Source organism: Passer montanus, unplaced genomic scaffold, assembly GCF_014805655.1.
Source record: "Passer montanus isolate IOZ18808 unplaced genomic scaffold, ASM1480565v1 scaffold14, whole genome shotgun sequence".
Taxonomy (NCBI): Eukaryota; Metazoa; Chordata; class Aves; order Passeriformes; family Passeridae; genus Passer; species Passer montanus.
Window position 1 is genome coordinate 1,342,202 of NW_024360941.1, and position 23,370 is coordinate 1,365,571.

The following is a 23,370-nucleotide window of genomic DNA, read 5'->3' on the forward strand; positions in this document are numbered from 1 at the left end:
TTTTAGGAGCTTCAGAGCTTTTTTTTTTTCTGTCCCACCATTTTTTCTCTAAATGTATGTTCATTGTTCTTCTGATATATCCCCTTACTTTTTTTTAGTTTATTGTCTGTCTCCTAGACTGAATAACTGTCTCCTAGAATAGTGATTCACCATTTGCTAAGGGAAAGGCATCAGAAGCTTACAGTCCCACATACAAATAATCCAGAACCACTAGAGATACCAGGTGAAGTGGTGCTATTTGTTCTGCTGTTCCCTCCTCTGTTTAATACTCCCCAATTTCTTTTTTGTCTTATCACATGACATAGCTTTAACAAGCAGACATCACATTGGCCTGTCCCTGCACAGTGTTGCACCCATCCTCAGCAAGGATTCCCTGGCATTGCCCTTTCCATGCTTCTCCTAAGGACCTGCTTTGTAGTTGTAAGAGTTGAGAATTGCTCTGAGCAGAGGCCTGAGCACTCGGGTCCTGAAAGGTTAGCAGCTATTCAGGGCAGTCTGTCTTGCTGCAGCCATGGGTGGGCTTCTGCAGTTGCTCTGTGTGTGCTCTTCCAGCAGCTCAGGTATTTGCAGACACATTTGCCTGTATGCAAGGGTTTCTTGCAAGCTGTAGTGAGGGCCAAGCGCCTTCTGTAGGCTCTGCACTGGTAACTGTGCTTTGAGATGTCTTCTGCTTTTTCTTTTCTATTTGAAATCCTTAGTCCGTAACAGTGAAAGGAGGGAGGGGAGTGCCATTCTTCATCATAGCCATAGAAAGGGCCACTCTGGACTATTTTGTTTCTTCTTTTTTACCAAGAAGTTTAAGTTTACACTTTACCTGGTGTGAATAAGCACCAGCTTTGTACTCCAATTGTATCTTATCTACAAGTGTTGTGATATCCAGTCACGTTACCTGAATGTGCTCCATGTCTCTTGTTTGACTTTTGTGACATATTTCAGATCATTTCAGTTCATCATATCTCAAGCACCTGGTGGTATTCCATCTTTTTGACAATGGAGGCTAGGTCCTTGGATTAACAAATGCATTTAACATCAGTTGTCTTTAAAATTATTCTATTTGCACTGTTGTAATGTGACAACTCTATTTGTGTGCAGAAATAGGTGTCAGTGCTACTAATTTTCTATGAAAAATCCCAACAGCTATCAAAGTTGTGGAGATTTTTGCATGTAAATGGCAAATACAGGCTCCTTACTGAATGTTTTTCTCAAACTATTAAGACTATTAACTAATAAGACTATTATTGAAATATTGGCACTGCTGTGAAGTCTTTCCTACAACTTAAAATGTTTGGGTATTTTCAAATATTTAATTTTAAAAACTTGACAAATACTTGAAGCTAGCCATGATGGAGCTTGCTGCAAGGCTCCACTCAATGTTTTGTCCAGGGCTGTCCATGGTTGTATGGCCTGGCCACTACACAGTGGTTAGGAAAAAGGCCAAAAGCAAATTTATAACGATTTTCAATACATTAACAACTAGCATAAGATCACTGATTTTGTTTAAGCCTTCTTAGAAGTCCTGCTGTTTGTACCATAATGTGCTTAGCAATTTTGTAAGGAGAAAGAAACACCTATTTGGAATCTCCTCTGCTTCATCTCTTTTTTCAGTTTGTTTTTTTCCAGGGAGCCTTGATTGAAGCAGTTGTCTTCTCTGCTATACCTCTTCTGAAAGGACTCCTAGTTGTTTCTGAATGATACCCTGTTGAAATGGCTGACAGCTTTTATTTACTGGCATCCTGACTAGAGCGGAGAAGAAGCTTTTAGCTGCTTTTATGTGCATATTATTGCACTCTTCAACAGGCCCAGACTGGCAAAAGTTGAGAGAGTCCAGTGTTTAACGAGCTAGAATAGCCAGAATTTGTACTTTAAATACATACAGAAGAGAGCATATCACACTGGTAATCAGCTCACCCACACACATGCACTCCCAGGTTATCAACACAGTGTCTTAACTTCCTTTATAATGTCTCAAGCCTGTCCTTTGCTCGTGTACTCTGATTTCAAACCCTGGTCGTCCGTCACCTGCTTTATTGGAGCTGTTTCTGTCAGCCCTACCCTTTTCAAGCCATGTCTGTAGTTAAATGCCCTCTCCTTTCCTCAGCCAGTGCTTTACAGGGTTGACTGTCCTTTAGAGCTTTCATCTCCTTTTCCTTTTTTGCCCTTTATGATTACCTTCAGGTTTTTCTCCCTTTCTTTTTATCATTTGCTGGTAGTGGTTTGCCACTGCCCCGGCTCGTGCCCCATTGTACTTCACTGCCTCACTCATCTGCTTTCCCACATGCCCTTGTAGCTGGATTCCACTGTGATGCTTTTTGGGGCATTGATATTTTTTAACTTTCTTTTTTATTAGTGCCCTGAATATTTGCAGTGGTATGGAGATATTAAATAGTAAAAACAAACCCACAGAGAAAATATTTATTCCTCTTCTTCAAAGATCCTGCATAGCTACAAGACCCTACAAGGTACCTGTTTTATGCCATAAAATAAAATCCCACTAGAAGTGCTGCTGGTAGCTTAAAAATTGCCAAGAACTTGAATACAGTAGCTTTTGTGTCTGCCAGGTATAATGACATACTTGAAATGGGCATCTCTACTGCAATTGTTCACAAAGCAAATCAAAGATCAGGCTTTCTATGTTTCATAACTGTTCTTAAAATTAAGCAAATTATATACGTGAGAACCTTGTGTATCTAAAATCAGATTGAGTGTGCATGGGCATGCATGGACAGTGCAAATGCATATTCCATATACAAATATAATGAAAAATTAAATTAGTAGCTCGGCACCCAATTTGAGTAATACAGAACTGAGCATACAATGTAATTATGCTCTCTTGCATATATACATTACACTGCCATATCTCAGTACCTGGCTGCCTACTCTTGTGGAAAAGTTTTGTTGTGCTCCAAGAGAGGAGATTGAGGCCAGAACTGATAGGGTTATTAGTTACATTTTTATAATAAGCTACATTTTTAGCCCTCTTGTGTTCTGAACCCAGCTACTATATCTGTTAACATGATTAATAGTGAACATTGTTGTCAATCCCCGTGGTTTCTTTGCAGCTCCTAGCTGCAGTTGGTATTTGAATTTGACCCCCCAATTCTGGGAGCCATCAGAGAATCTCAGTTTTCTTCGAGAATACTTGGACAGCGTGGCAGCAGAGAGTAGAGGCAGTCCCATGGGATTTTGAATAGCCTCCTTAGAACGTGTCATGACAGACATCCAAAATGTGTTCCAGTAATTTTTTAGCTTTGGGGTTCAGAAGTTGTTTTCTTTAGTTTATTGGTAGTGTTGATAAAGTCAAATAACTTTTTTTTTTCCTTCATGGTGAGAATTATTTTTAAATTATGAAATTATTAATAAAAAAGGGAACACAGAATATTTGCTGTCCTATCTTTACCTTAGCTATTTCCCAGGCTATTTACTATTTTAAGGCCAAGTTAACAGATTATTTAGTCTTCTATGTGAAAAACTTCAGACATGTATGGAGAACCAGGCTGTGTTTGCTGAATTCCAGGGTGAAAAGGACCTTATAACTCTGTCGTGTTCCTGTTTTGTCTGCTTGTGGAATGGGTCACTGTCCTCCACCGTCCTTGGGGTTTGGGCTTCTTGGGTGGGCTGCCTTGATGCTTCTTACAAAGGTAGTTTGGGATATCCAAGGAGAAGACAGTGGGGGTTAAGGTGGTTGATGTAGGCTGGGAAAAGTGGGGTGATGAGCACATCTTTGTTTCAAGTCTGACTACACAGACTTTCTTCTGGGCTCACTATTGCCCAGAGCTTTTTGCATGATGACATTCACACCCCATCCTACCCATCAGAAGGCAGCCTTGTCAATGTCTTCTGTTGTGCATGTTTAGGAATGTTCCTCTTCGGAGTTAATTCTGGGATTTAGTCACTCATGTGACTCCAGGCGTTTTTCCTAGTAGGATAGAAGAAAGAGGATTTCATCCAGTGCATTTGAAACTAAAATTGCACATAGAACACATTGATTTCTACTTACTGTTGAAAGTATATTCAAATATAGTACTGGTAGCATGAATAAGTTAATACTCCTGTCTCAGGATCTCTTGTTCGCTTTTTGTGCATTTAAATCTTCAAATTGCGTCTTCCTGTAATTAACCTGTGGCTTATATGGTCTGATTTTGGTAAGGTGGCATGGGTTTTTTTGGTGGGCTGCTTTTCTGTCTTTCCTCCCTCTCTCCTGTATCTGAATGCCTGTATCCTTTTCAGGCAAACACTGGTATTTGCAAGATAGTAAAATGAAGTTGGAGAATTTGCAGATTTTTTTTTTAGGTTGCAGTCCTCTAGTTTTGGGAAGTTAGGTTAAAGAACCTTTAAAGATTGAGACAGTATACTATCTCTCACTCCCCACTTAATGAGGTAGAAAAAGTGTTTATTTTGGGTTTGTTTCTTGCTCATTTAACACCTTAGAATTATCAGGAATGTCAAGTCTGGTCTTTCCTGTTTTTTTGTTGGCAGACTTCTTGAATTACTCAGTAAATTAGGAGTTTTCTCAGGCCTAAAAAAAAAATGGTTATGCTGTTTATCTTTAGAAGGAGAGCTGTTGTCTGAGTGTCTTGAGTTAAATGAGAAGGGGGTGGCAGTGTTAGGAAGTGGAGCAAGATAGCCTGAATAAAAATTGCTCTCTGATTAGAGGTTTCTTTCTTGGTTGTAAGTATTTGTTAGGTTTTTTTTCTGTTCATTTGTTTGTTTATCTGGTTTTTAATTTGAAAAGGAATTCTTTTTCATTCTGTGATTAACTTGTCTTTTTCTCTTTCTTAATGTATTCTCAACATTTCTATTTTTTATGGTGTGGAAAGAAATAGGAATAAAGCAGAAAAAAGCTATTAAAATAATCCTTTTCTTCTATTATTTCAGAGCCCTGATTTAGCAGAGCATATTTTTCTTCCACTACAGATGAGCTGCTTTTTACTGTCAAAGCAGACAAAGAACCGAAGTCATTAATTTGTAGGCTGATTCTTTAGCAAAGCCTGTGGATATCTTGCTAAATCATGGCGGTGGGGGGTAACTGTTGAGGCCCTGATGTAGTGTCCTTCTCTCCAATAGCTTAATATGCTTTCTAAAACTAAAAACCATCTGTGTAAATGTGGTTGTGCACAGGCTTTAAGTGTGATGTTACACAAAGGAAGGGTGATGGGCTGGTGTGTAAATCAGTGGACACATATAGCTGCTGCTGGGTGAGAGCTTGTTGGTCAAATGAAGAAATAGTGTAGCTGAGAGTGAGCTCTGCTTTTGGACACAGTTGCTGTGTTGGAAGATGTGGAAGAAATTCCAGTTACGCTTAAACATATGTGCATGTATTTTTCAGTTCTTCTATATAAACAAATAGTGAGTATGTGGGTGGATCAGTGGCTTCCAGATCATGCAAATATATGGATTTTGGTGGAGCTGGGAAGGAAGATCGACAAAATTAATGCAGTGGTATTTCCTTTGCATGTAAATGGTGTCCTCAGAGTGCTGAGGGTTCTGACAAAAAATTACTTAAAATGCAAGATTGCATTTATCTTTAAAATATTTCATATTAATGAAAATAATACAAACTCAAGATCATTATGTTTACCCCTTAACAGCATTTTAGGGGAAATGGTTGAAGCAAATATCTTGAAAAAACCCCGTAACTTAAAGTTTAGTTGCATTGTGCCAATAAGATCTAGGCAGTCCAATGCTGGATATTCTGAACACAGTTATGCTATGCCCAAGTGTACATCACAGTTGTTGAAGAGTTGAGGGTCATTTTTCAAATCATCATCAGTATCCGAAACATAGCGATGAAAGCAGTCATTGATCAGAAATCAAAATCAGCAATCAGAATGGTTGCATCATGGTTTCTGCTGCTGGATTATGTAGCTAGTTTTTTGGGAGAAGAGTGGCTCTATTTTTAATTTTTTTTTTTTTTTGTGGTTGGGGTGTGTGCAAAATTACAGGTTCTTGGGACAGTGAAGCCATTCACTGGGTGGACTTTCCAATGCCTTCATTTAAATTTACTGCTTTTCAAGGTGTTGCCTTCCAAAGTCAGGTTAATCTTGATCTTTCATGAAATTCTTTGCTAGTGTTTTTTTTTTCCTCTTTTCTAGGTAAAGAAATTAAAAGCCTTTGATGGAGATGTATCAAAACTGTCTCAAGCTGATTCCTTCATGTACTTGCTAATCCAGGTGCCAAAGTAAGGAGATAGTTGGTTTGTTCTGTTTATGATAAGTGTTCTTTTTTGGCTGTCAGTTCTAAATTTGTTTGTGTACTCCAGCTATGCTCTTAGGATTGAAGCCATGGTGTTGGAGAGGGAGTTCTCACCCTCCTGTGCCTCTCTACAGGATGACATGAAAATTATAAGACGGGCAACAAAAGGTAATTAAATATGTTGGGACATGCCTAATACTCTTGTTTTTGTTAGCATGTTAATTAGTCTGCATTACGAAGACCAGAGCTTGAATTTCAGGTACCTTGGCTATTAAAAGGAGGCTAACTCCCCTCTGACAAATGCCATCAGGGTGTGCCTGGTGGATCTTTGCTTCCAAAATCAAAAATCTGGAGACTTTGGGTACACTAGCAACAAATTCATGTTCAAAGCTTAAAAGGAATATGCCCTAAACTGACAGAAGAAAAAGTGTCTATGACTAAATTAGGATGTCATCTTTTGAGTACAGTTTGCTTATTCCTGCACTGCTCTCCCTTTGATGGAATGTGGTTGCCACACCTCTCTTCTTATTCTTTCAGAGATCCATAGAAAAAAAATTACTATTTTCTCAATTTCTCTATAGGCCACTACCTTTTGAGGTGGCAATATTGATAGGTTAAAATCTTTATTGTAAAGAATACCTTTGCTATTCCTCGGTTTTCTGTTTTTGTTCTCTGTTTCTCTACATACCTGTTCTGCTTTTTACATTTCTCAAGTTCTGAACTGCTGCAGATGGCTGTTTGTTGGGTAATGTAGTGTCTTCTACTCTGCAGGAAAATAGTTGATTTCCTGGTTCCAGTTAAACATTAATGCTGACCCTTTACAGTATCTTGAGTGCCACTTTGTCCTGTTCCTCAATATGAAATTCCTGTTTCATGTTGGAAATTTTTTGACAGGCTACTAGATCACTGCTTAGGCTGCTTGTAGTGCTATAAAATGGTGCACTAATTAAAATATTCTATTATGAGCACTGGTGATTAGAATAGTCCTTTCAAGGGAAAGCAAAGGGAAAAAAAAGCATTTTCCCACCAGTGGAGACTGAACTTCTCATCGACTCAGGAAAGTGTGCAGTACTTAGGATTAGGTCTGAGTTTGGCCTTTTATTAGGATCTCTTTAAAATAATTTTCTTTGTGTTTTGAGCAACAGACATATGTGAGGGAATATGTTATGTATAAAAGTAGCCACACCTTAATGTCCTTCGTGTCCTTCACCCAAGACATATGTAAACTGGTGCATTAATTCCCTCCAGAGAGGAGACACTTTGGTCTCCAACTCCTGCAGCAGGACGGTCACGCAAATCACTGACTGGGCCTTCCCTGTGTTCAGTCCACTTTGTCATGTGCTCTTCTCCTTTTGGTCTTTTCACTTCAGGGTTTGTTGATAGCCTGAAGTTGTTTAGGAATTATGTCTCCTTTTCTATTGCTGTCTCCTGGGTTTGTTTCCTGTAATTAAACTGAGAGAATATTTACTTCAACTTTAATGCTGATAATCACTAAGGGTTAGGATGGTCTAAACAGCCTGGTGGATTCTCATCTAGCCTGCAGATGGATGGATGTCACAGTGACATGGAGCAGACTCTTACTATGTGAAGTCTTTAGAAGTTGCCTTCTCCTCTTGGTCTTGTGAAATTTGCTCTGCTCATATTTATTCTCTCCTCTCTCTTCCTCCTTGTGTCCTCACCTTGAATCTATCTTGTTAAATCAAAGGTTATTTAACTATTTCAATATTTTTAGGTTGCCAGTATTGAAATACAAATGTGTAAGGGCTATGGGCTTCCAAAATGATTCATTACTGTATTGTGTGGATCAGCTGAATGCAGGATAAATTATAGAATGTGGGCTTGGAACCAAAATAGTTTTAAAAAGTATTTACACTACAATCAAAAGTATTCCACCTTTTATTTTCTTCATTAGTATAACATGTAGTACCTCAAATTACAACCAGCTCATAGTGATTTTCTTGCCATATGGATAATTGGAAATTTGGAGTTGCTTGGTTTGCTGTGCCACATCTATTAACTCTTTACAGTTTTCAATTTTCACATCTTATTTCTAAGGCAATCCCTCTGGTGCACATACATTGTTTTTTGCACATATGTTGTTTTTTGCTCGTATGTGGCTGGGTGAAAAGGCATGAATTCAGATAGAACAGTACTGTGCATTTTGCAAAGAAATGAACCTACATACAAACCCGGCTTGTGTGATGGCACAACTTTAAAAGGCTGTTTTATTCCATGTGACTCTTTGTCACACTGAATATAACTTTGTGCTAAATCATCTTTGATATGACAAGTAAAACAAATACTGCTCTGAGTTGGTGATCATACAGAAATAAAATGATGAATCATAGTGGGAGTGGGATAAGCAAGGAAAATTTAAACATTGTCTGTTATCTTTTCAGGCCTTATGGCCAAGTCTCCTAAAAAAAAGAGTAGTTGTTCAAAAGCCCAGTCCTGGCAGATGGCAAATGGATCCTGCAGGGTGCAGAACACTTGCCTCCCACTGGAATAATGAGTAGGTGGTGAGGATACTTAACCACTTGCATGAGACACTTTGCACATTGCAGGATTAGGCCCCAAATGTTTCCTTAGCTGCTGGAGGTTGCCTTGGAAATACTACACTTGCTAACTTAAAGTCTTGAGGGTTGTTAGTTGTGCTTGTGAATTGGAATGATATAGTACCATTATCTTTCCCATGACCTCTTCAGTTTATTGGAGTTTCTTGTCAAATTTAAAAAAAAAAGAAAAAAGCTTGAGGTGAAGAGGAGCTTGGTAACTGACTATATTTCTAAACAAACAATTGTTAGACAGCAATTTTCTTGTTCCTTACAGAGTTAATGACTTGTGAGGAGCTGCATTCCATATTGCACTTGGTCCTTCAGGCTGGGAATATTATGAATGCGGTAAGTGACATCCCACGGGGAGATGGCTGGTGGGCCACACTTGCTTGTTAGTGCTGCAGTGCTCTGATGTCATGCCTCAGCTTCTCATTTGCTTTTCTGCAAATTGCTTCTTTTAGGGAGGTTATGCTGGCAATGCTGTTGGATTTAAACTGTCGTCGCTGCTGAAGCTGGCAGACACAAAGGCAAACAAACCTGGGATGAGTCTGCTGCATTTTGTTGCTCAGGTATAGAAAATCTGTTTTGCTGGTATAAACAACTTCTACAAATAAAGATCCATTAATTGGTACACAATATAAGGGGCCATGTGCCTCCAAAAAAAGCAACTGTCTCACAACTTTGATCTAGTCTTCACCTTTCTTCTCCTGCTACAAAATTCACCAAAAATTGCTTCTACCTGGTTATCCTATTGGGAAACCCATGGAAAGCTTAAGTTTTTGTATCATGTAGAAAGAAATAATATATCAAATTTCTTCATTGTAGATTTTCTCTTATTATCCCAAATTCTTACACTGTGGAAGTGGCTTATTTTGATAAAAATTCTCTCAATCTTCCCATTGAATCTTTTAAGCAGCCTTCTTGATAGCTTTTTCTTCCTCCCTCAATGACTGATGTGTGTTTTTTAAAGCAGACATTTTCAAGCTATTTTTCCTTTCTTTCAAACTTTTTGATTTTAAAAGGGAGAGAATTTAAATGCATCTATTTGACTTTGGTTATCTGTGTACAAACTGGCTTAAGAGATTTAATAGGGTATAAATTGATGTTTGTGGAGGAAGCATTGTATCTGCTCAAACAATGGCATCAGTAAATTGTTCTTTCCCTTACATTCCTTATTAATACATCTGGCTTATGTTCACTGGCAGAAGTGGAGCTATTATTTTACACTGAAAAATGGAAGCTGTTGTTTAACATCTCCAGTTCTGATCCCTGCTTTTCTTTCCTCCACTCAGTTGTGTTAGGATTGAATGGGAAGAAAAACAGTGCAAGAGAGAAACCTTTAAGTGCCCTCCCAGAAGCTTTAGAACTGCCAGACTTAGGGATTTTGGCATGGTGGTGGAATGTTAATGGATTGTGTGTGTTTTGGTTTTGTTCTGTTTGTTTCAGGAAGCCCAAAAGAAAGATGCTGCTCTTCTCAACTTTTCAGAAAAAATTAGGAGTGTTCATGATGCCGCCAGGTGAGTTAAAAGAAAACTGAAAACTTATGGTTTGAGTGAAATTGGAATTTTCTCATTTGTGAAGCAATGAGGCTTATTTAGGAAAGTCTTGGCACAAAACCAGATCTTAGCAAATGTTTACTGTAGCTTTGAGGTCTTCATTTCCATTTACTAGCAGAAGTATGCCTGCAATGTGCCTTCAGGTATGAGGTTTTTTTATTACATGATCTCCATAGGTTTTTGGTAATTCTGTCTCTGTCAAATGCATGGGCCTATTCATTACTTTCAAGGGATTGAACTAAAAGCATGATACTCTTTTTCCTTAAACCAATTTCCATCAGTTTCTGAGCAGGCTACAGTACTTTTCCAAATCTGGTACCAGGGGCAGGTGCTGGCCCTGGCTTCACTTAGATGCTTTTTGAGGCTTCATTTGCTGTCTTGGTAGAAAAATCTGAAGGGTTTGTGGCTCTGTATTTTTTCAGCTTAAAGTCTGAAGCTGCATATTTTTAAACTGAAGCTGATTTGTACCTCAGTAACTGTGCTTACTTTTGTGAGACAGTGTGATCTAAATCTGACACCTGGAAGCCAGCAATGCTGAAGTTCTGTTCCCAGTTTTGCTACTTCCTTACTCTCGAGCTTAGGGCAATCTATTTACATTCTTTTCCCAGCTGCAAAATGGATCTATTTTCTTAGATCTGATGGAGGGTTAAATAATGTCTGCAAAAGACTGAAATCTTCTGAGGAAAGGAGTGGCCATGGAGTTAATCAGAAAATTTTTTGAGGGACCACCTGTGTGGCTCTCTGCCATCCAACCCACACACCTTTTTGGCAGTTTGCCATGTGGCCTGCTAGGGAATGTAGCTTTCCTCAGCATCCAAGCCCCCTGGCAAACGGGAGAGAAACAGGCAGAGTCCCAAATTTGGTGATATTTATTTTCTAACCACTATGTTCTTTGATCACATTTGTTAATGTTGAAAATCTTCTGTTGTAACTCATGCCGAAGTCTATTCAGGGAGTGCACTTTGTACATGAAAATGAAACAAAATTAAATATGTACCTCACCACTGGGCATGAGGAAGGTCTTTAGTGAGAATTGTCATGTACAAGTTACTCATAAATCCACCCAGTTAGAGCGTGTTAAAACAACTACCATTACATTCTTTATTTTTTGTTGTCTTTCCTTCTTTATTTGTAGGCCATCCTCTTCCTCCTTCACAAGCAGAAAAATGTAGCCTGTATTTTCTACTGCTTTTCCTACTTGCAAAGCCACGTTTTCCCAAAACAGGGAACTAAACTTTGCAGATTAAGTACACAGAGACACATGATATTAATTCGTGTGTGTGCTGACAAACTTAGAGATGCATCACCATCTGCTGCCATGTGCGTTTCCATCAGGCTGCCACGAGTTCTTCATCTTTAGTGTTTGAAAGTCGTGCTGCTGGTGAGACAGCCTTAGGAGGAGCATGTGTACAGTTGTTAGTTCTTATCAGTTGGCTAACTATACTGCTTCAATTCCTAGGCAAAGTTTAGTTGTGAAGGAAATTCCATAGGTTTAGAAGCATGTGACTGGGAGGTTTAGGTGGGAGCTCATGTTGTGTGGAATGTGGGTCTCCCAGGACAATGCTTAGATTACACCAGATCAGATTCCTGTGAACTTCTGTTTCTGAGTTCCCTTTTCACAGCAGCAGCTTCACTGCTGGTGTTTAGTAGAAGGATGAAATATTGTAACTGTGGGTTGAGACTGTGGGTTGCATTGCTGTGACTGCTTCGAAGAGTGTAATGCGCAATTTCAGGATGCCAGATGCTACTGCCAAAATCAGTAGTAGGCTGGTCTCTTGTGGCCCCCTTTTTGTGGTAGCTCCTGCACTCCAACAGTCATGTAGTCAGTCAGGAAAATTGGCTTTTTCCTTTTCCTAGGTTAATTTTCACTTCACGGAGGTGGCTGGCCATCTCAAAAATGAGTGCTAGGCACCAGGAGAGAAAAGGAGCACCTGGACAGAGGCAGGGCAGCAGTAACCTTTCTAAGGTTAGGTGGGTAGGACTGGCTGGAGTTAATCATGAAACCACACCCCATGGGAATCTTTTCAGGTTGCAAATAAGAAGAAATGTGCTTATCTCTCTCCTAATTTTCAGTGTCTACTCTGGAAAGATTTCCTGAACAGGCAGGTCTTGTTTGATAGCCTGATTGCTCCTCATGTAAAGCATCCACTTTTGCAGTTGTGGCTAACCTGTGGGCCACTCCTTCTCTTTTGATAAACGTTCTCTGTATGCGCTATTTTTAGGTTATCCATTGATAGTGTAGAAGCAGAGCTGCACTCGCTGTCTGTCAAGACAAGATCTGTTAAAGACAGCGTCCGACGAGACCCAAAACTCTTTCACCAGATGGAAAACTTTCTCCAGGTTTGTAGGTTATCTGTGTTAATGTGTTACTGTTGCCTGAATACAGCAGCATTCCTCAGCTGAATGTAATTTGTGTGGACCTGTCAATAAACAGAAGCACTGTTTTAATATGCCTAGCCTGTCAGTTGTACAAAGGTGTTCCAGCCTCACGCTGTTTGTCAAGTAAGATTGTTGGAAGGGCTGTGTTTTTACAGGGAGGGATACTGAGTGTACATTGCCCAAGGCTTGTTAGGCAAGCGTGTTTAGTGCGTGCGAAGTTACTGATGAAGATCAGTAGTTAAAATATGAGACAATTTGGAGTGGTCTATGGTTTTGTACTTTGCAGCTGCCCAAAATATAATGTCTGCATGTTATGTTATTCTGGAGCACATCAGTTTTAGCTGAGGGTGTGCTGAGGGATGAATCTTGTTTGCTGGCTGACTGAAGAGATATTGCTAGAAGCTGGAAGGGTAAGGGACTCTTTTCTCTACAAATTTACCCTTAACACAGAGTCTCTTATTCAGAGCCATACCATTATGTCCGTGTGGGTTCTCATTTTTTCTATTTTATTAAGTACTGCAGTGACTTTACAGCCTGGATGTATATAGCACTTACCTTGGAAGCAGAGATCTTGGTATTTTCTGAGCATGTGGTGATGCCTTGAGAAATACATATTATACTTTACTTAAATTATTTTTTCTGCTTCACACTACAGGTAATTATTAAAAGTAAGAAGGCAGGTGTTGATCTGGAACTTAACCCGCCCTGATTTTCAACTTGCAAATTTAGTTAATAGTCCCTGTAGTTTTTTCAGGAGATGAAAAGCTGATGAAGAAAGGGGCAGGTTAAGATTGAAATACCTGTCCTCGTTCACTCTGAATTGTTGGCTTTTATCCATTGCACCCAGACTCTTTAACGTTATGTTTTAACATGTTTGGGATTTTAAAAAATTTAATAGGTGGTTTTATGTAACACTACAACCTTGTTTAGGCCACATTCCAAAAGAAATGTTGGGGAAAAAATAATTTTACAAATGCATACCTTGCATAAACGCTTCCGGATTTTGTTTCTAAATTACAGGTGATAACCAAGCTGATCTAAAAATCAGCTTTGATTATTTCACCCTTGTGAATAAATTCCTGAAATATGTGGGAGGAACTATTTTTTTATGTATGCTTTTATCAGTTGTCCAGTTTATCTTCAGATTTTATTGTGGGAATTTTTCTCCCTCTTTTTTCTTTTTTTTTTTTTTAAGACTAGCAAATCATATTTGTTCCTAACCTGGTGGTATAATTTTCCAAGTAATTCCTAAAAGCGGGTTTGGATTAAGTGGTCACCAGTGCCTCCAACTGCATTTTCCCACCCCAGTGCTACGTTATGAAAAATATGTAGGTGACTGTGAGTTAGAGAAGAGATTTGTCTGAAAAATTAACTTTCCTTCTCAGGTTACTTTGAGCTACAGGTGGTGTCAGATGGAGGATTGTGCAAGAACAGAAGTGGATAGCTGGTGATGCAGATAGAGGAGACAGGGCACCTGATAAAATTGTTTTAAGGAGTTCTGCTGCTCAAAATCTAATCACAGCCTTATTCTCTTCCTCCTGAATCTTCTTCCACTAAACTACTCCCATCTTCTCTATATTGCTCTACACTTATGATTCAAAGTGCTACTTCTGGGGAATATTTTCTGGATGTGTTAAAATATATGTAATTTCAGTGGCTCCTTACCTTTCAGGTATGAAAAGTTTTTTACTGTGGTGTAGGGTCACCTTAGGAAGGAATTGATTTTGTGATGTATATCCATTAATCAGTTCATGTGTGTTTTTGGAAAAGTGGGGAGGAGGAGTTAATCCTTCATTCTTAGTTGAGGGTTGCAGGGGAAATGGGAAAATAAGGAATAGGAGCTTTTAAGGAGCTCCCAGGAGGTCTGTCAGTGTTCTAGTACAGTCTTTGATTTTACTCATCTAAAACTTAAAGCAGTAAATTTGTTCAAGGGCTTTTGAACTTTTTAATGGTTTCCATCGTAGTCACTAGAATGTACATTTTGATTGATCCATTTTTCCTGACCTTCTTTATTCAGTTTGCTGAAATTGCATGTGTCCTTTTTTTAGTACGAGATCTCCTTCAAAATTTTAATTTCCTGGGCTTTGTAGCAGCTTCTAGGTTGGAACATGAAGTTCATAACTTCCTAATATATACATGACCTGTTGTGACTTTAATTTTTCTGTCTGGTTCATGTGTGTATGCTACAGTTTGCTGTAAGGCATCTAAAGGAGCTTGAACATCAGAAACGAGAACTGCAAAAGGAGGGAAATGCTCTCATTGACTTTTTCTGTGAAGACAAAGAAACTATGAAGTTGGATGAATGTTTCCAGATATTTAGGGACTTCTGCATAAGATTCAACACATCTGTTAAGGTAAGAGTGCTGAATGAAATTCTCACACTTTTGAAATGGATATTGGCTCATGTGAATTGTTCTTTCTGCTTAAGGGGCATTTTGTATCATGTAGTATTTGATCTATTTGCTCAAATGGCTACAGAAAACTGCACTGCTAGAAGCATTCCTTGTCAGAAGCCAGGTGGGAATGGCCATTGTGAGCAGCCCTGCTGCTCTGCATCTTCTGTTTCAGGTGGGCAGGACCACGGGCATGATACATCAGGGTTGTTCATTGGCCTACTTGTAAGTGGGTCTCTCCCTTCTGTTTTGGTGAGGAGGCTGGTGACTGCTAAGCTGAGCTGTGAGACAGATTGCATAGATTTCCTGACTGGGTCGCTGTTCAGGCATTGGCCTGGTAGTGTTGGATCATTGGAAAGGCCTTGAGGTGTGGCACGCCATTCCTTGGATGTACCTGCCTGAATTGGTACTAGCTCGGGCTCTCCACTGCCTTCCTTCACATGGCTAGAAGCACTAGCCATGTAAAGTAAGGGCTGTGTATTCTACTTTGTCCTTTCAAAGGATTTTTGTGGGTGAAAACTTGAAACAGGCCTATGGCAGCAAGAACCTTATCCCCAGTATGAGCATTCATTTGCTGAGTACCCTAAATTGGTCCTAAATAATTCAGAAAATGTACTAAGATGGAGGAGTAGTATTGGCATTGGTTACAGTTTTGGTGCAGAAAAGTCTGTCTATTGTTACAGATATTTCTTAGATCTTTATAAATAGCATTAATTATTTGGATCAGTGCCCTTTTGCAATCTGCATTTGGCAACACTTTGGATAAAAGCTTTGGTTCAGAAGGAAGAGAACAGTGTCGATTCGGAGCGAGCTGACAGATGTTCAGCTAATGTGCCTGTTGTACCTTTAGTTTACCTAACCCTTACACCCGAGACAACACGTAGCTACAGGAGGGTGAATGTTGCACAAATGTATAAAAATAAATGGTGATAGCTGTTGCAGTCAGTTTAGCAAGAGAGTTCAAATATTGGGGATTGAGGATTTCATTCCTAGTTACATATTGCAAGTGGTGGTTGGATAGCTATGACTTTTGGGGTCACCTCTTTGTAGTAAGCAGCTACACTCTAAAAAATGACAAATTAGACTCTTGCTTGCAAATTTTGAGAAGATTTGCTTGCTAACTGTGGATTTACCACTGTTCCTACAACATTACCTGAACAATTTAGAGTAAAAATGGCAGTTCTGACAAAAGAATGTAATGTGTAGACAGCACGTCCAACAGACTAAAAAGGTGGCTTGTTCTACCATGGCATGTGCACATATTTCAAATGCTTAAACATTTTTTGCAGTTTTTTGGCATGTCTAACTATGTGCTTAAAATAGGTTCTTCATCTGAGTAAAATCTCCTAAAACATGTTCTGGGTGAGGTTAAAATATTCTTTTTCTAATATGCAATATGGTATTAGTATCTGCAACTATTTTTAACCATTTCTCTTGACAATGGTATATTTAAAGTTGAGCTTTAGCATTTGGCAAGAATTCATTCTGTAATTCCATACCTGTGAAAGAAAGCTTCCTGCCAAACATTTTTCCTGAAATGGAAGTTTTTTCTTTTTCCTTTCTTAGATGTTCAGGTTTCTTAGGTCTCTAATGCAGCCTATCTTTCAGAGCCCAGTGTAGTCTCAAATCCGCTTTAAGAGGTGTAGATTAATCCATTCATCCCAAAGCATTAGGCTTTTGTTTACTGAAAGCTTTCAGGTGACTTTTCCTAGTGGTGCAGCTCTTCTGTTGTCACAACAATGGGAAGATTAAACTACACAGAGCTTTAGACAAATAAAGGTGTGATTTTTCTAAACAGTGTGTCATTGATTAGACCAGATTTTACATCGTGCTGGAAAATCATGTAATTTTTGAATCCTCTGTCAGGACTGGCCTCTTCCTTCTTTCTTTTGCTACAGCTGTACTGGCTGCAGCAAGCCAAGTTCTTCATTTCAGAAAGTAACCCAGAAAGTTCAACCAAAGGTGCAGTTAGATTAAATCTGAAGCCTAGAGGTAACAGTTAAAATGCTGATATTCACAGTAAATCACTGCTAATTATTTTAGTAAAAAGGTGTTTGCTGTCTTCTCTTTCAAATTCAAACTACCTCTTCTATGGCTTCCTGAACCAAAATCCCTCAGTTTAGCTGCCAAAATCTCCATCCTACCCTGGGCAATCTCTGTACTACAGTTGCCAGTTTTTGAAACCGACAGTGATTATGAGATCCAAAATTGAAGCGAGACATTGATTGATGGTCCCTGAGTGGTGTCAGTTGATGTCTAAGTATCGTGAGGCATTGTGTTAACTTTTCTATTTGCCTTCATATGCAATTAAGTAATGCCTTTTTGCAAAATTTTCATTCTGCAATGGTAGAGGAAAGTATCACTGTGCAGAAATTGGACTTGTTGAGGAACAATTGCAGTTGTAGTGAGGTAGGTTGGAAAAAATGTGTTGGCTGTGTGCTGGTCAGACAAGTTTGTCTTAAAATATGGATGTAAAGATTAAATAGATGTTTACTCTTAACAGTTTACCTGTTAAGACTGCCACCTTTAAACTTAGTGAGGACTTGATGCTCTCCATCTTACATCTGGAACTCTTTGGCTCAACCAAAGAGTGGTTGGGCACTGGAACAGGATGCCCAGGAAGAGGTCATGGTGCCAAGCCTGACAGAATTCAAGTGTTTGGACAATGCTCTCAGGCACATGGTGTGACTCTTGGGGATGCTCCCGTCCAGGCTCAGGGGTTGAATTCAGTGATCTCTGTGGGTCCCTTCCAACTCGGCATATTCTGTAATTCTAAGATGTGAAATCTGCTTGAGTTTGATAGGTCAATTTGTTGGTCTTTGCAAAGTCTGGTGCAATTTTTGCATACGCTGACCAGATGAATGTGTTGTCCCATTTGTTATGTAGGGAGCTGCTCTCCATGGGGTTAATGGTTGCAGGCTGTGGTTGCCACAGTGATTTCATGCATGTGTCTGTATTGGAGGTTGGGAGTGGGTGATAGTAGTAGGAGCTAATTTCAATGGGAAGAAATAAAGGGAGAGAGGAAGGAGTGTGTCTTGTTCTTATGCATAGGACACTGTCCTCTGAGACATGTATTTGTGATTTTCCTCCTTCAGGAGAATAGGGAACGAGAGATCCAGGAACTTCATAGTCTGCAAAGGCGAAAGGAGCTGGAGGAGAAGCGTCGATCCTGGGCAGCTGGAGAGCTTGGGAGCTTTGGGCGGAGCAGCAGTGAAAATGATGTAGAGATGTTGGCTAAAAACGGACTTGGAGAATTTCTTCCCTTCTTGCAGCAGAGGCCTCAAAGCCCTTTGTACAGAAACACAAATTCCAGACGCTCTCGACTTTCTTTGGGGGTGACTGCAGACAGGGAGTTGCAGAGTTTCCTGGAAATCTCCAAAGATGAGGATCCAAACAAGTTTAACAGCCTTCCCCGTGCAAACACCCGACAAGCAAAACCTAACGTAGCCTGGCCGGAATCCAAAGAAACAAGGGATCTCAACTTAAACACCTTGCACTTACACCAACAGTCTGAAATGGAAGTGAAAGGTGGTGGCCCCGTGCAGGTGCCTCCAGCTCAGCCCAGTCACCTCAGCAGCTCAGCCAGTCCTAGTGCCCATTACTCACAGAGGAGCACCGACTACAACTTGCACACTTCCAACGTGTCCTGCGAGGAGTCCACAGATATAAATGCTCTGGCCCTTGCAATTGAGGAGCGTGAACTTGTTAAAGGGTTACGTAAGTTTGATATTCAAGGAGCAAAGCCTGCAGAAGATGCACCTTTAATATATTTAGAGGATGCTGGCGGGACAGACCTGGAGACTCTGGATGATCTAAGCTTCCATTCCCTGAGCACTGCCGATGATGAGCTGCCTCCAGCTTGCAGGACTTCCAGAGAGGTCTGTGACCATCAAGCCAAGGCAGTGGGTTGCAAGACTGAAGCTTTAGAGCCCAGCAGCAGCAGTCCTATGGATACAAGTGTTTCAGGAAGTAGGGAAGATGGGCCAGTGTGCTACATGTCAGATACCACAACTGATTGTTCTCTGACATTGGACTCTGAAGAGGGAAATTATTTTAAACTGGCAGGCAATGAAATAAGAAATGAGGCTGGCAAAGCATGCTCTTCTGGCAATGATGCTCAACACAAGGCTAGATCATTCTTCTCAAACCTGAATTCCACCTCTGACAAGGACCTGTCTCTTCACACTTCTGCCAATGATAAGGACGATGCTGATAGCAAGCACACCCTTCCTAAAGAAAAACCCATAAAAAATAAAGATCTAATAGGACCAAAGACAAACTCTCTAAAAGATCGATCTCCAAGCTCCACAAAATCCAGTGGCACTCGCCCTAGCCACACTGCTCCTTCCAGACCTGTCAGAACTTTGAATGCCTCTGAGAATGAAAGTATGAGGAAAGTGGTGCCTATTTCTCGGTCAAACAGGGCACCCAGCAGTGTGAAAAAGCCAGAAGCCAAGCCAGCCCTTCGTGAAAGCAGTACAGTGGAAAGCCGGCTGTCGCATCGCAGCTCTGTCCGAGGCACAACAGACACACTGCCAAGAAGTCCCTACAGGCACAGCATGTCGGTAGAAGAGCCAAAGTTACGAAGGGGCACTGTCACCTCAAGCAGTGCTCATTTCGAGAGGGACAGAGTCGCTCTCAAGAAGCCAGTGTCCAAACCCATTACCAGGAGTAATGTCAAATCAAAGACAGATGAAACGAAGATGTGTCGCTCCAGTGTAAAACCCCAGACCCCTGCAGATGAAACCAAGGTTGCCACAGTCAGTATTCCCAAAGCACCACCTGCTGTCCCAAACTTTGCAAGGAATACAGTGGCCTCTTCTTCAAAGCGTGCAAAAGTGGATCTATCCAGCTCATCCAGACCTCCACCCATCACAAGGTCTGTGTCCCAGAGGCTGCCTAAAGTGAAGCCAGCAGCGACCTCTGATGATCCAAATCCAAAGGAGAACAGTGTGAGTACTTTAAAGAGAGCAAATAGTGCCAGAGTGGTTGGAAGAAGCATCCTGCAGGGAGAAGCTGTCAGCACGAAAGCAGAGCCTGCACCAAAGGAACAGGGAACAGTGGAAAAGGCATCTCTTAAACTGAAGGATGCAAACCGAACCACAATTGGTAAAATCCTGAAGCCGTTATTGAAATAAGGGAGAGGGGTTTTTCAACCTTGGAATGTGAACACTTGTCCAAGCACTGGATGTCTGTGTAGTGAAATTCCTTAAATCACTAACCTTGCCAATACATGGCATCATGTGCTTATTGAAGTACGGCACACTGTTGGAAAAGGGCAAGTAGCCGTGTTCTGGTCTAAATCCTTTTTTATGAATTTGAATGTATTTAAAGCTACTGTGATGGAAAGCGAGCAGAACAGCAAATCTTTGCATTTTTTGATAAAAAAAGTTACCAAAAGCCAAAAAGTTTTAAGAAGTTTTAACTACAAGATGAAACACTTTGTGACAGAAAACATGGATTAAGGCCAGTTTTTTTGTGTGCATAAGATTCTTCCTAGGACTCAAGCCTTTGTGCTTGTTGGTTTCTTATTTGATGTCAAAATGAATCTTGTGGAACAGTACTGAAATGAACTTAGGTGATCGTGCTTTCCATTGCTTTCAATTCCTTGGATTCGGGAGCTCTTTTTGCCTGTTGCAAAGTCCATTGCTGGCAATTGGACAGACTGGGAACTGCTGGCCAAAAAATTGTAAAACAAGACGTTTGCTGTTTATGGCTGTCTTTAACCTCCCTGAAGAATTTATAGCATGTTTTATGAATGTGTATGTGTGTCTGGGGAAGGCTTTCTGCTGGGCAGGAGGCTTGTTCTCCAAGAATGTGGCAGCATTGTCTTGCATGCACAAGTGGATACGGCTGGTGCTGCATTGGGTAGCACACCTGGAGGCTGTGCCTGTTGGAAGGGCCATTGGCATGACGACTACTCCTGACGTGTTTTGATCACAAGCTAACTTGCCAGCTTTTGGTCATACAGAAGTGCCATATATTTATGATACATATCAGGATGTTTGCAGTTCAGCTCTTGAAGGCTGCAATGTAGTGCCGAGCACTTTCTTACCATTCCATGTTTCCACTGGTTTGTATACTACCAAACTACTTGAATGTTGCAATGGCTCTGATTGAGCCATTAGTTTCCCTCCTCCTCCTCCTCCACTCCTTCTCCTTGTCAACAAGAATATTTAGCATGAAACACAGAGCTTACGCATGACAATGTTTTTGTAGAATTCTTTGGTTGCTTAAAATGTGGTTTTTAATGTTTAAAGACTCTAAAGGAATTAAACTAGCATTTGATAAGCTTTTTGCAAAGTAAAAACACCCCTTTTTACCTACAGATACAAATTTTAACTTCTGTCTGACTGAGATACAGAGAATGAGGGGAAACTCATTCAGCATGCTATGCATCTTCCCAAGAGAAATGTATTTAGATGGGGAAAGTGCTGTTCTCCTAAGCATTTTATTTAAAGAATTGCCTTTTATTCACTTATGAATGAAGCCTCATTTAAGAATAAAATAAAAAACAAAAGGGAAATCTCTTCAGACAAGTGGCATTGGCATACTAGTGCTAGATCTGTTTGTCTGCTCTATCCCTCCATGCTGGGAGAGTGTAATTCAACGAGAATGAGCTCACACGCTTCTCACGGGCTGGAATCAGGGACTGCAAACTGTGAGGTTTGAACCTGGCAAGGGGCCTTTGGCTCCTCCCACATACCAGCCAATCTTGATGCAGACATCATACCCAAACACCATAAAGTATTGCACAGGGCTTCTTGTTTGAGTCTGTCCCACGGGGAGAATTTATAGAGCCCATTTTTTGCGAGGGCAAATATTTTGCTTTTTGGATACTGCCTCCATTGTGGGTTAGATACAAAAGCATCTCCCTTCTTATTTGTATCTGTGTGGATGTATGCACATCTGCAAGAGCAGATGATTGACATTTTTCCTTTTTTTTTTTAAGAAACAAATTTTATTGGTAGCAAGCTTGGAAAATAATTTAAATGTATTTGGAACATGTAAATAAATTTCTATAAATCTGTGTAAAAGAAAACCGACTGTATTTAATGGAACATTTATACATTTCGGAGTAACTCAGTAGTTTAATAAAGTTCCCATTTACTGGGTATGAGGTTTGTACTTTCTCCTTTCTATTGCACTCTTGGCTTTGGTCCTGGAGAGCTCAGGCAACTGACTCTGGGTGGGTGACTGTGGGAAGGACTCTACAGCACAAATCGTGGTGTTTGAAATCCTGGGTTTGTTTTTATATCGAGACATGCAGTTGAACTGCAGTTTCTGAACATTTCTGGGCTGGGACTTTCTGCACAGGTTTGAGTATAACATAGGAGGCTTTAGATGGTAGATGCAGCACTTCGTGTACACACTGTATGTTGTGGCCAAGACAAATGTTCATGGCACTAACAAGTCTGGATCTGTCGCTATCTTCATGCCTTTGAGCTTAGCACACTTTATTGAGAAATTCTGGTCTACAGCTCCCAGGACTGTGGAAGTACAGAACAGCCTGTTTTGCAGGAGCATGTGGTGACTTTTGCACTGCAATTGTGAATTTTTCAATTTTGTCCCATTCTCCCATTATTTTTCCTTCTTTATTGCATATGAAAGAACATCTATTCAGCAGAAAAAAAGCTAAATCCAGCCAGCCTCTTTGTCCTCAGGGAACACTTCCTCTTCTCTGCTATGGAAATAATTTCTGGACTGGAATTGCTGCTTTTTGCAAACTTGTTTAGCCCCTGACTTTTCTAGTTTGGTGAGTGTCTCTCCCCATTTGGAGTGGCAAGCACCTGCTGTCTGCCAGTGCTGAGTGACGGCTGCTGGTGGAATCTACGTGGGAAAGCCCTTCACCATCAAAAGGTGTGTCTCAAAAGTTTGGTTTTTTAAACTTCATTTTTATGTCAAAAGGGTTTATAATTACCAATTCATTATTTAAACTACCAGGTGTCAGAGACAGCGATGCCCTGTAGGTTAAATTTCCCATGCCATACAATTTTCCCAAAGGCTACCAGGGCACGGCACTTGCCTGGTTGCAGCTGGCTTTCAGGAGAGGACCAAGACCTTGTCTCCTGCTTGGTTCTGCTGATGCTTCTGACTGTGACCTGGGCCAGTCTCCTCTGGTCACTACTGAGCTGTCAGTGAAGTGGGGGAGCCCAGGGGACCATGAGGGTAATCTGGAGCTCTGGAGTTGGTGAAGATTGAGAGATAGAGGGAAGCTGTGGGAGTAAGAGGTGCTGATTCATACTTGGAGGAATTTAATATTCACATCTCATGTGGGAACTGCATACAAATGAG

General features: G+C 40.4%; 1 protein-coding gene across 2 annotated transcripts in view; it reads left to right on the plus strand.

The window, feature by feature from the left end:
- Positions 1-22,192, plus strand: part of FHDC1 (FH2 domain containing 1) — a 44,111-nt gene extending 21,919 nt beyond the window's left edge. For both annotated transcript variants that reach the window (XM_039700028.1, XM_039700027.1), the window contains exons 5-12: positions 6,093-6,178; positions 6,260-6,360; positions 9,022-9,092; positions 9,209-9,316; positions 10,194-10,264; positions 12,526-12,643; positions 14,872-15,036; positions 18,171-22,192. In XM_039700028.1, coding sequence (XP_039555962.1) covers positions 6,093-6,178; positions 6,260-6,360; positions 9,022-9,092; positions 9,209-9,316; positions 10,194-10,264; positions 12,526-12,643; positions 14,872-15,036; positions 18,171-20,213 — 2,763 coding nt within the window. In that variant the 3' untranslated portion in view covers positions 20,214-22,192. The remainder of the gene's footprint in view (positions 1-6,092; positions 6,179-6,259; positions 6,361-9,021; positions 9,093-9,208; positions 9,317-10,193; positions 10,265-12,525; positions 12,644-14,871; positions 15,037-18,170) is intronic.
- The last annotated feature ends 1,178 nt before the right edge of the window (positions 22,193-23,370 follow it).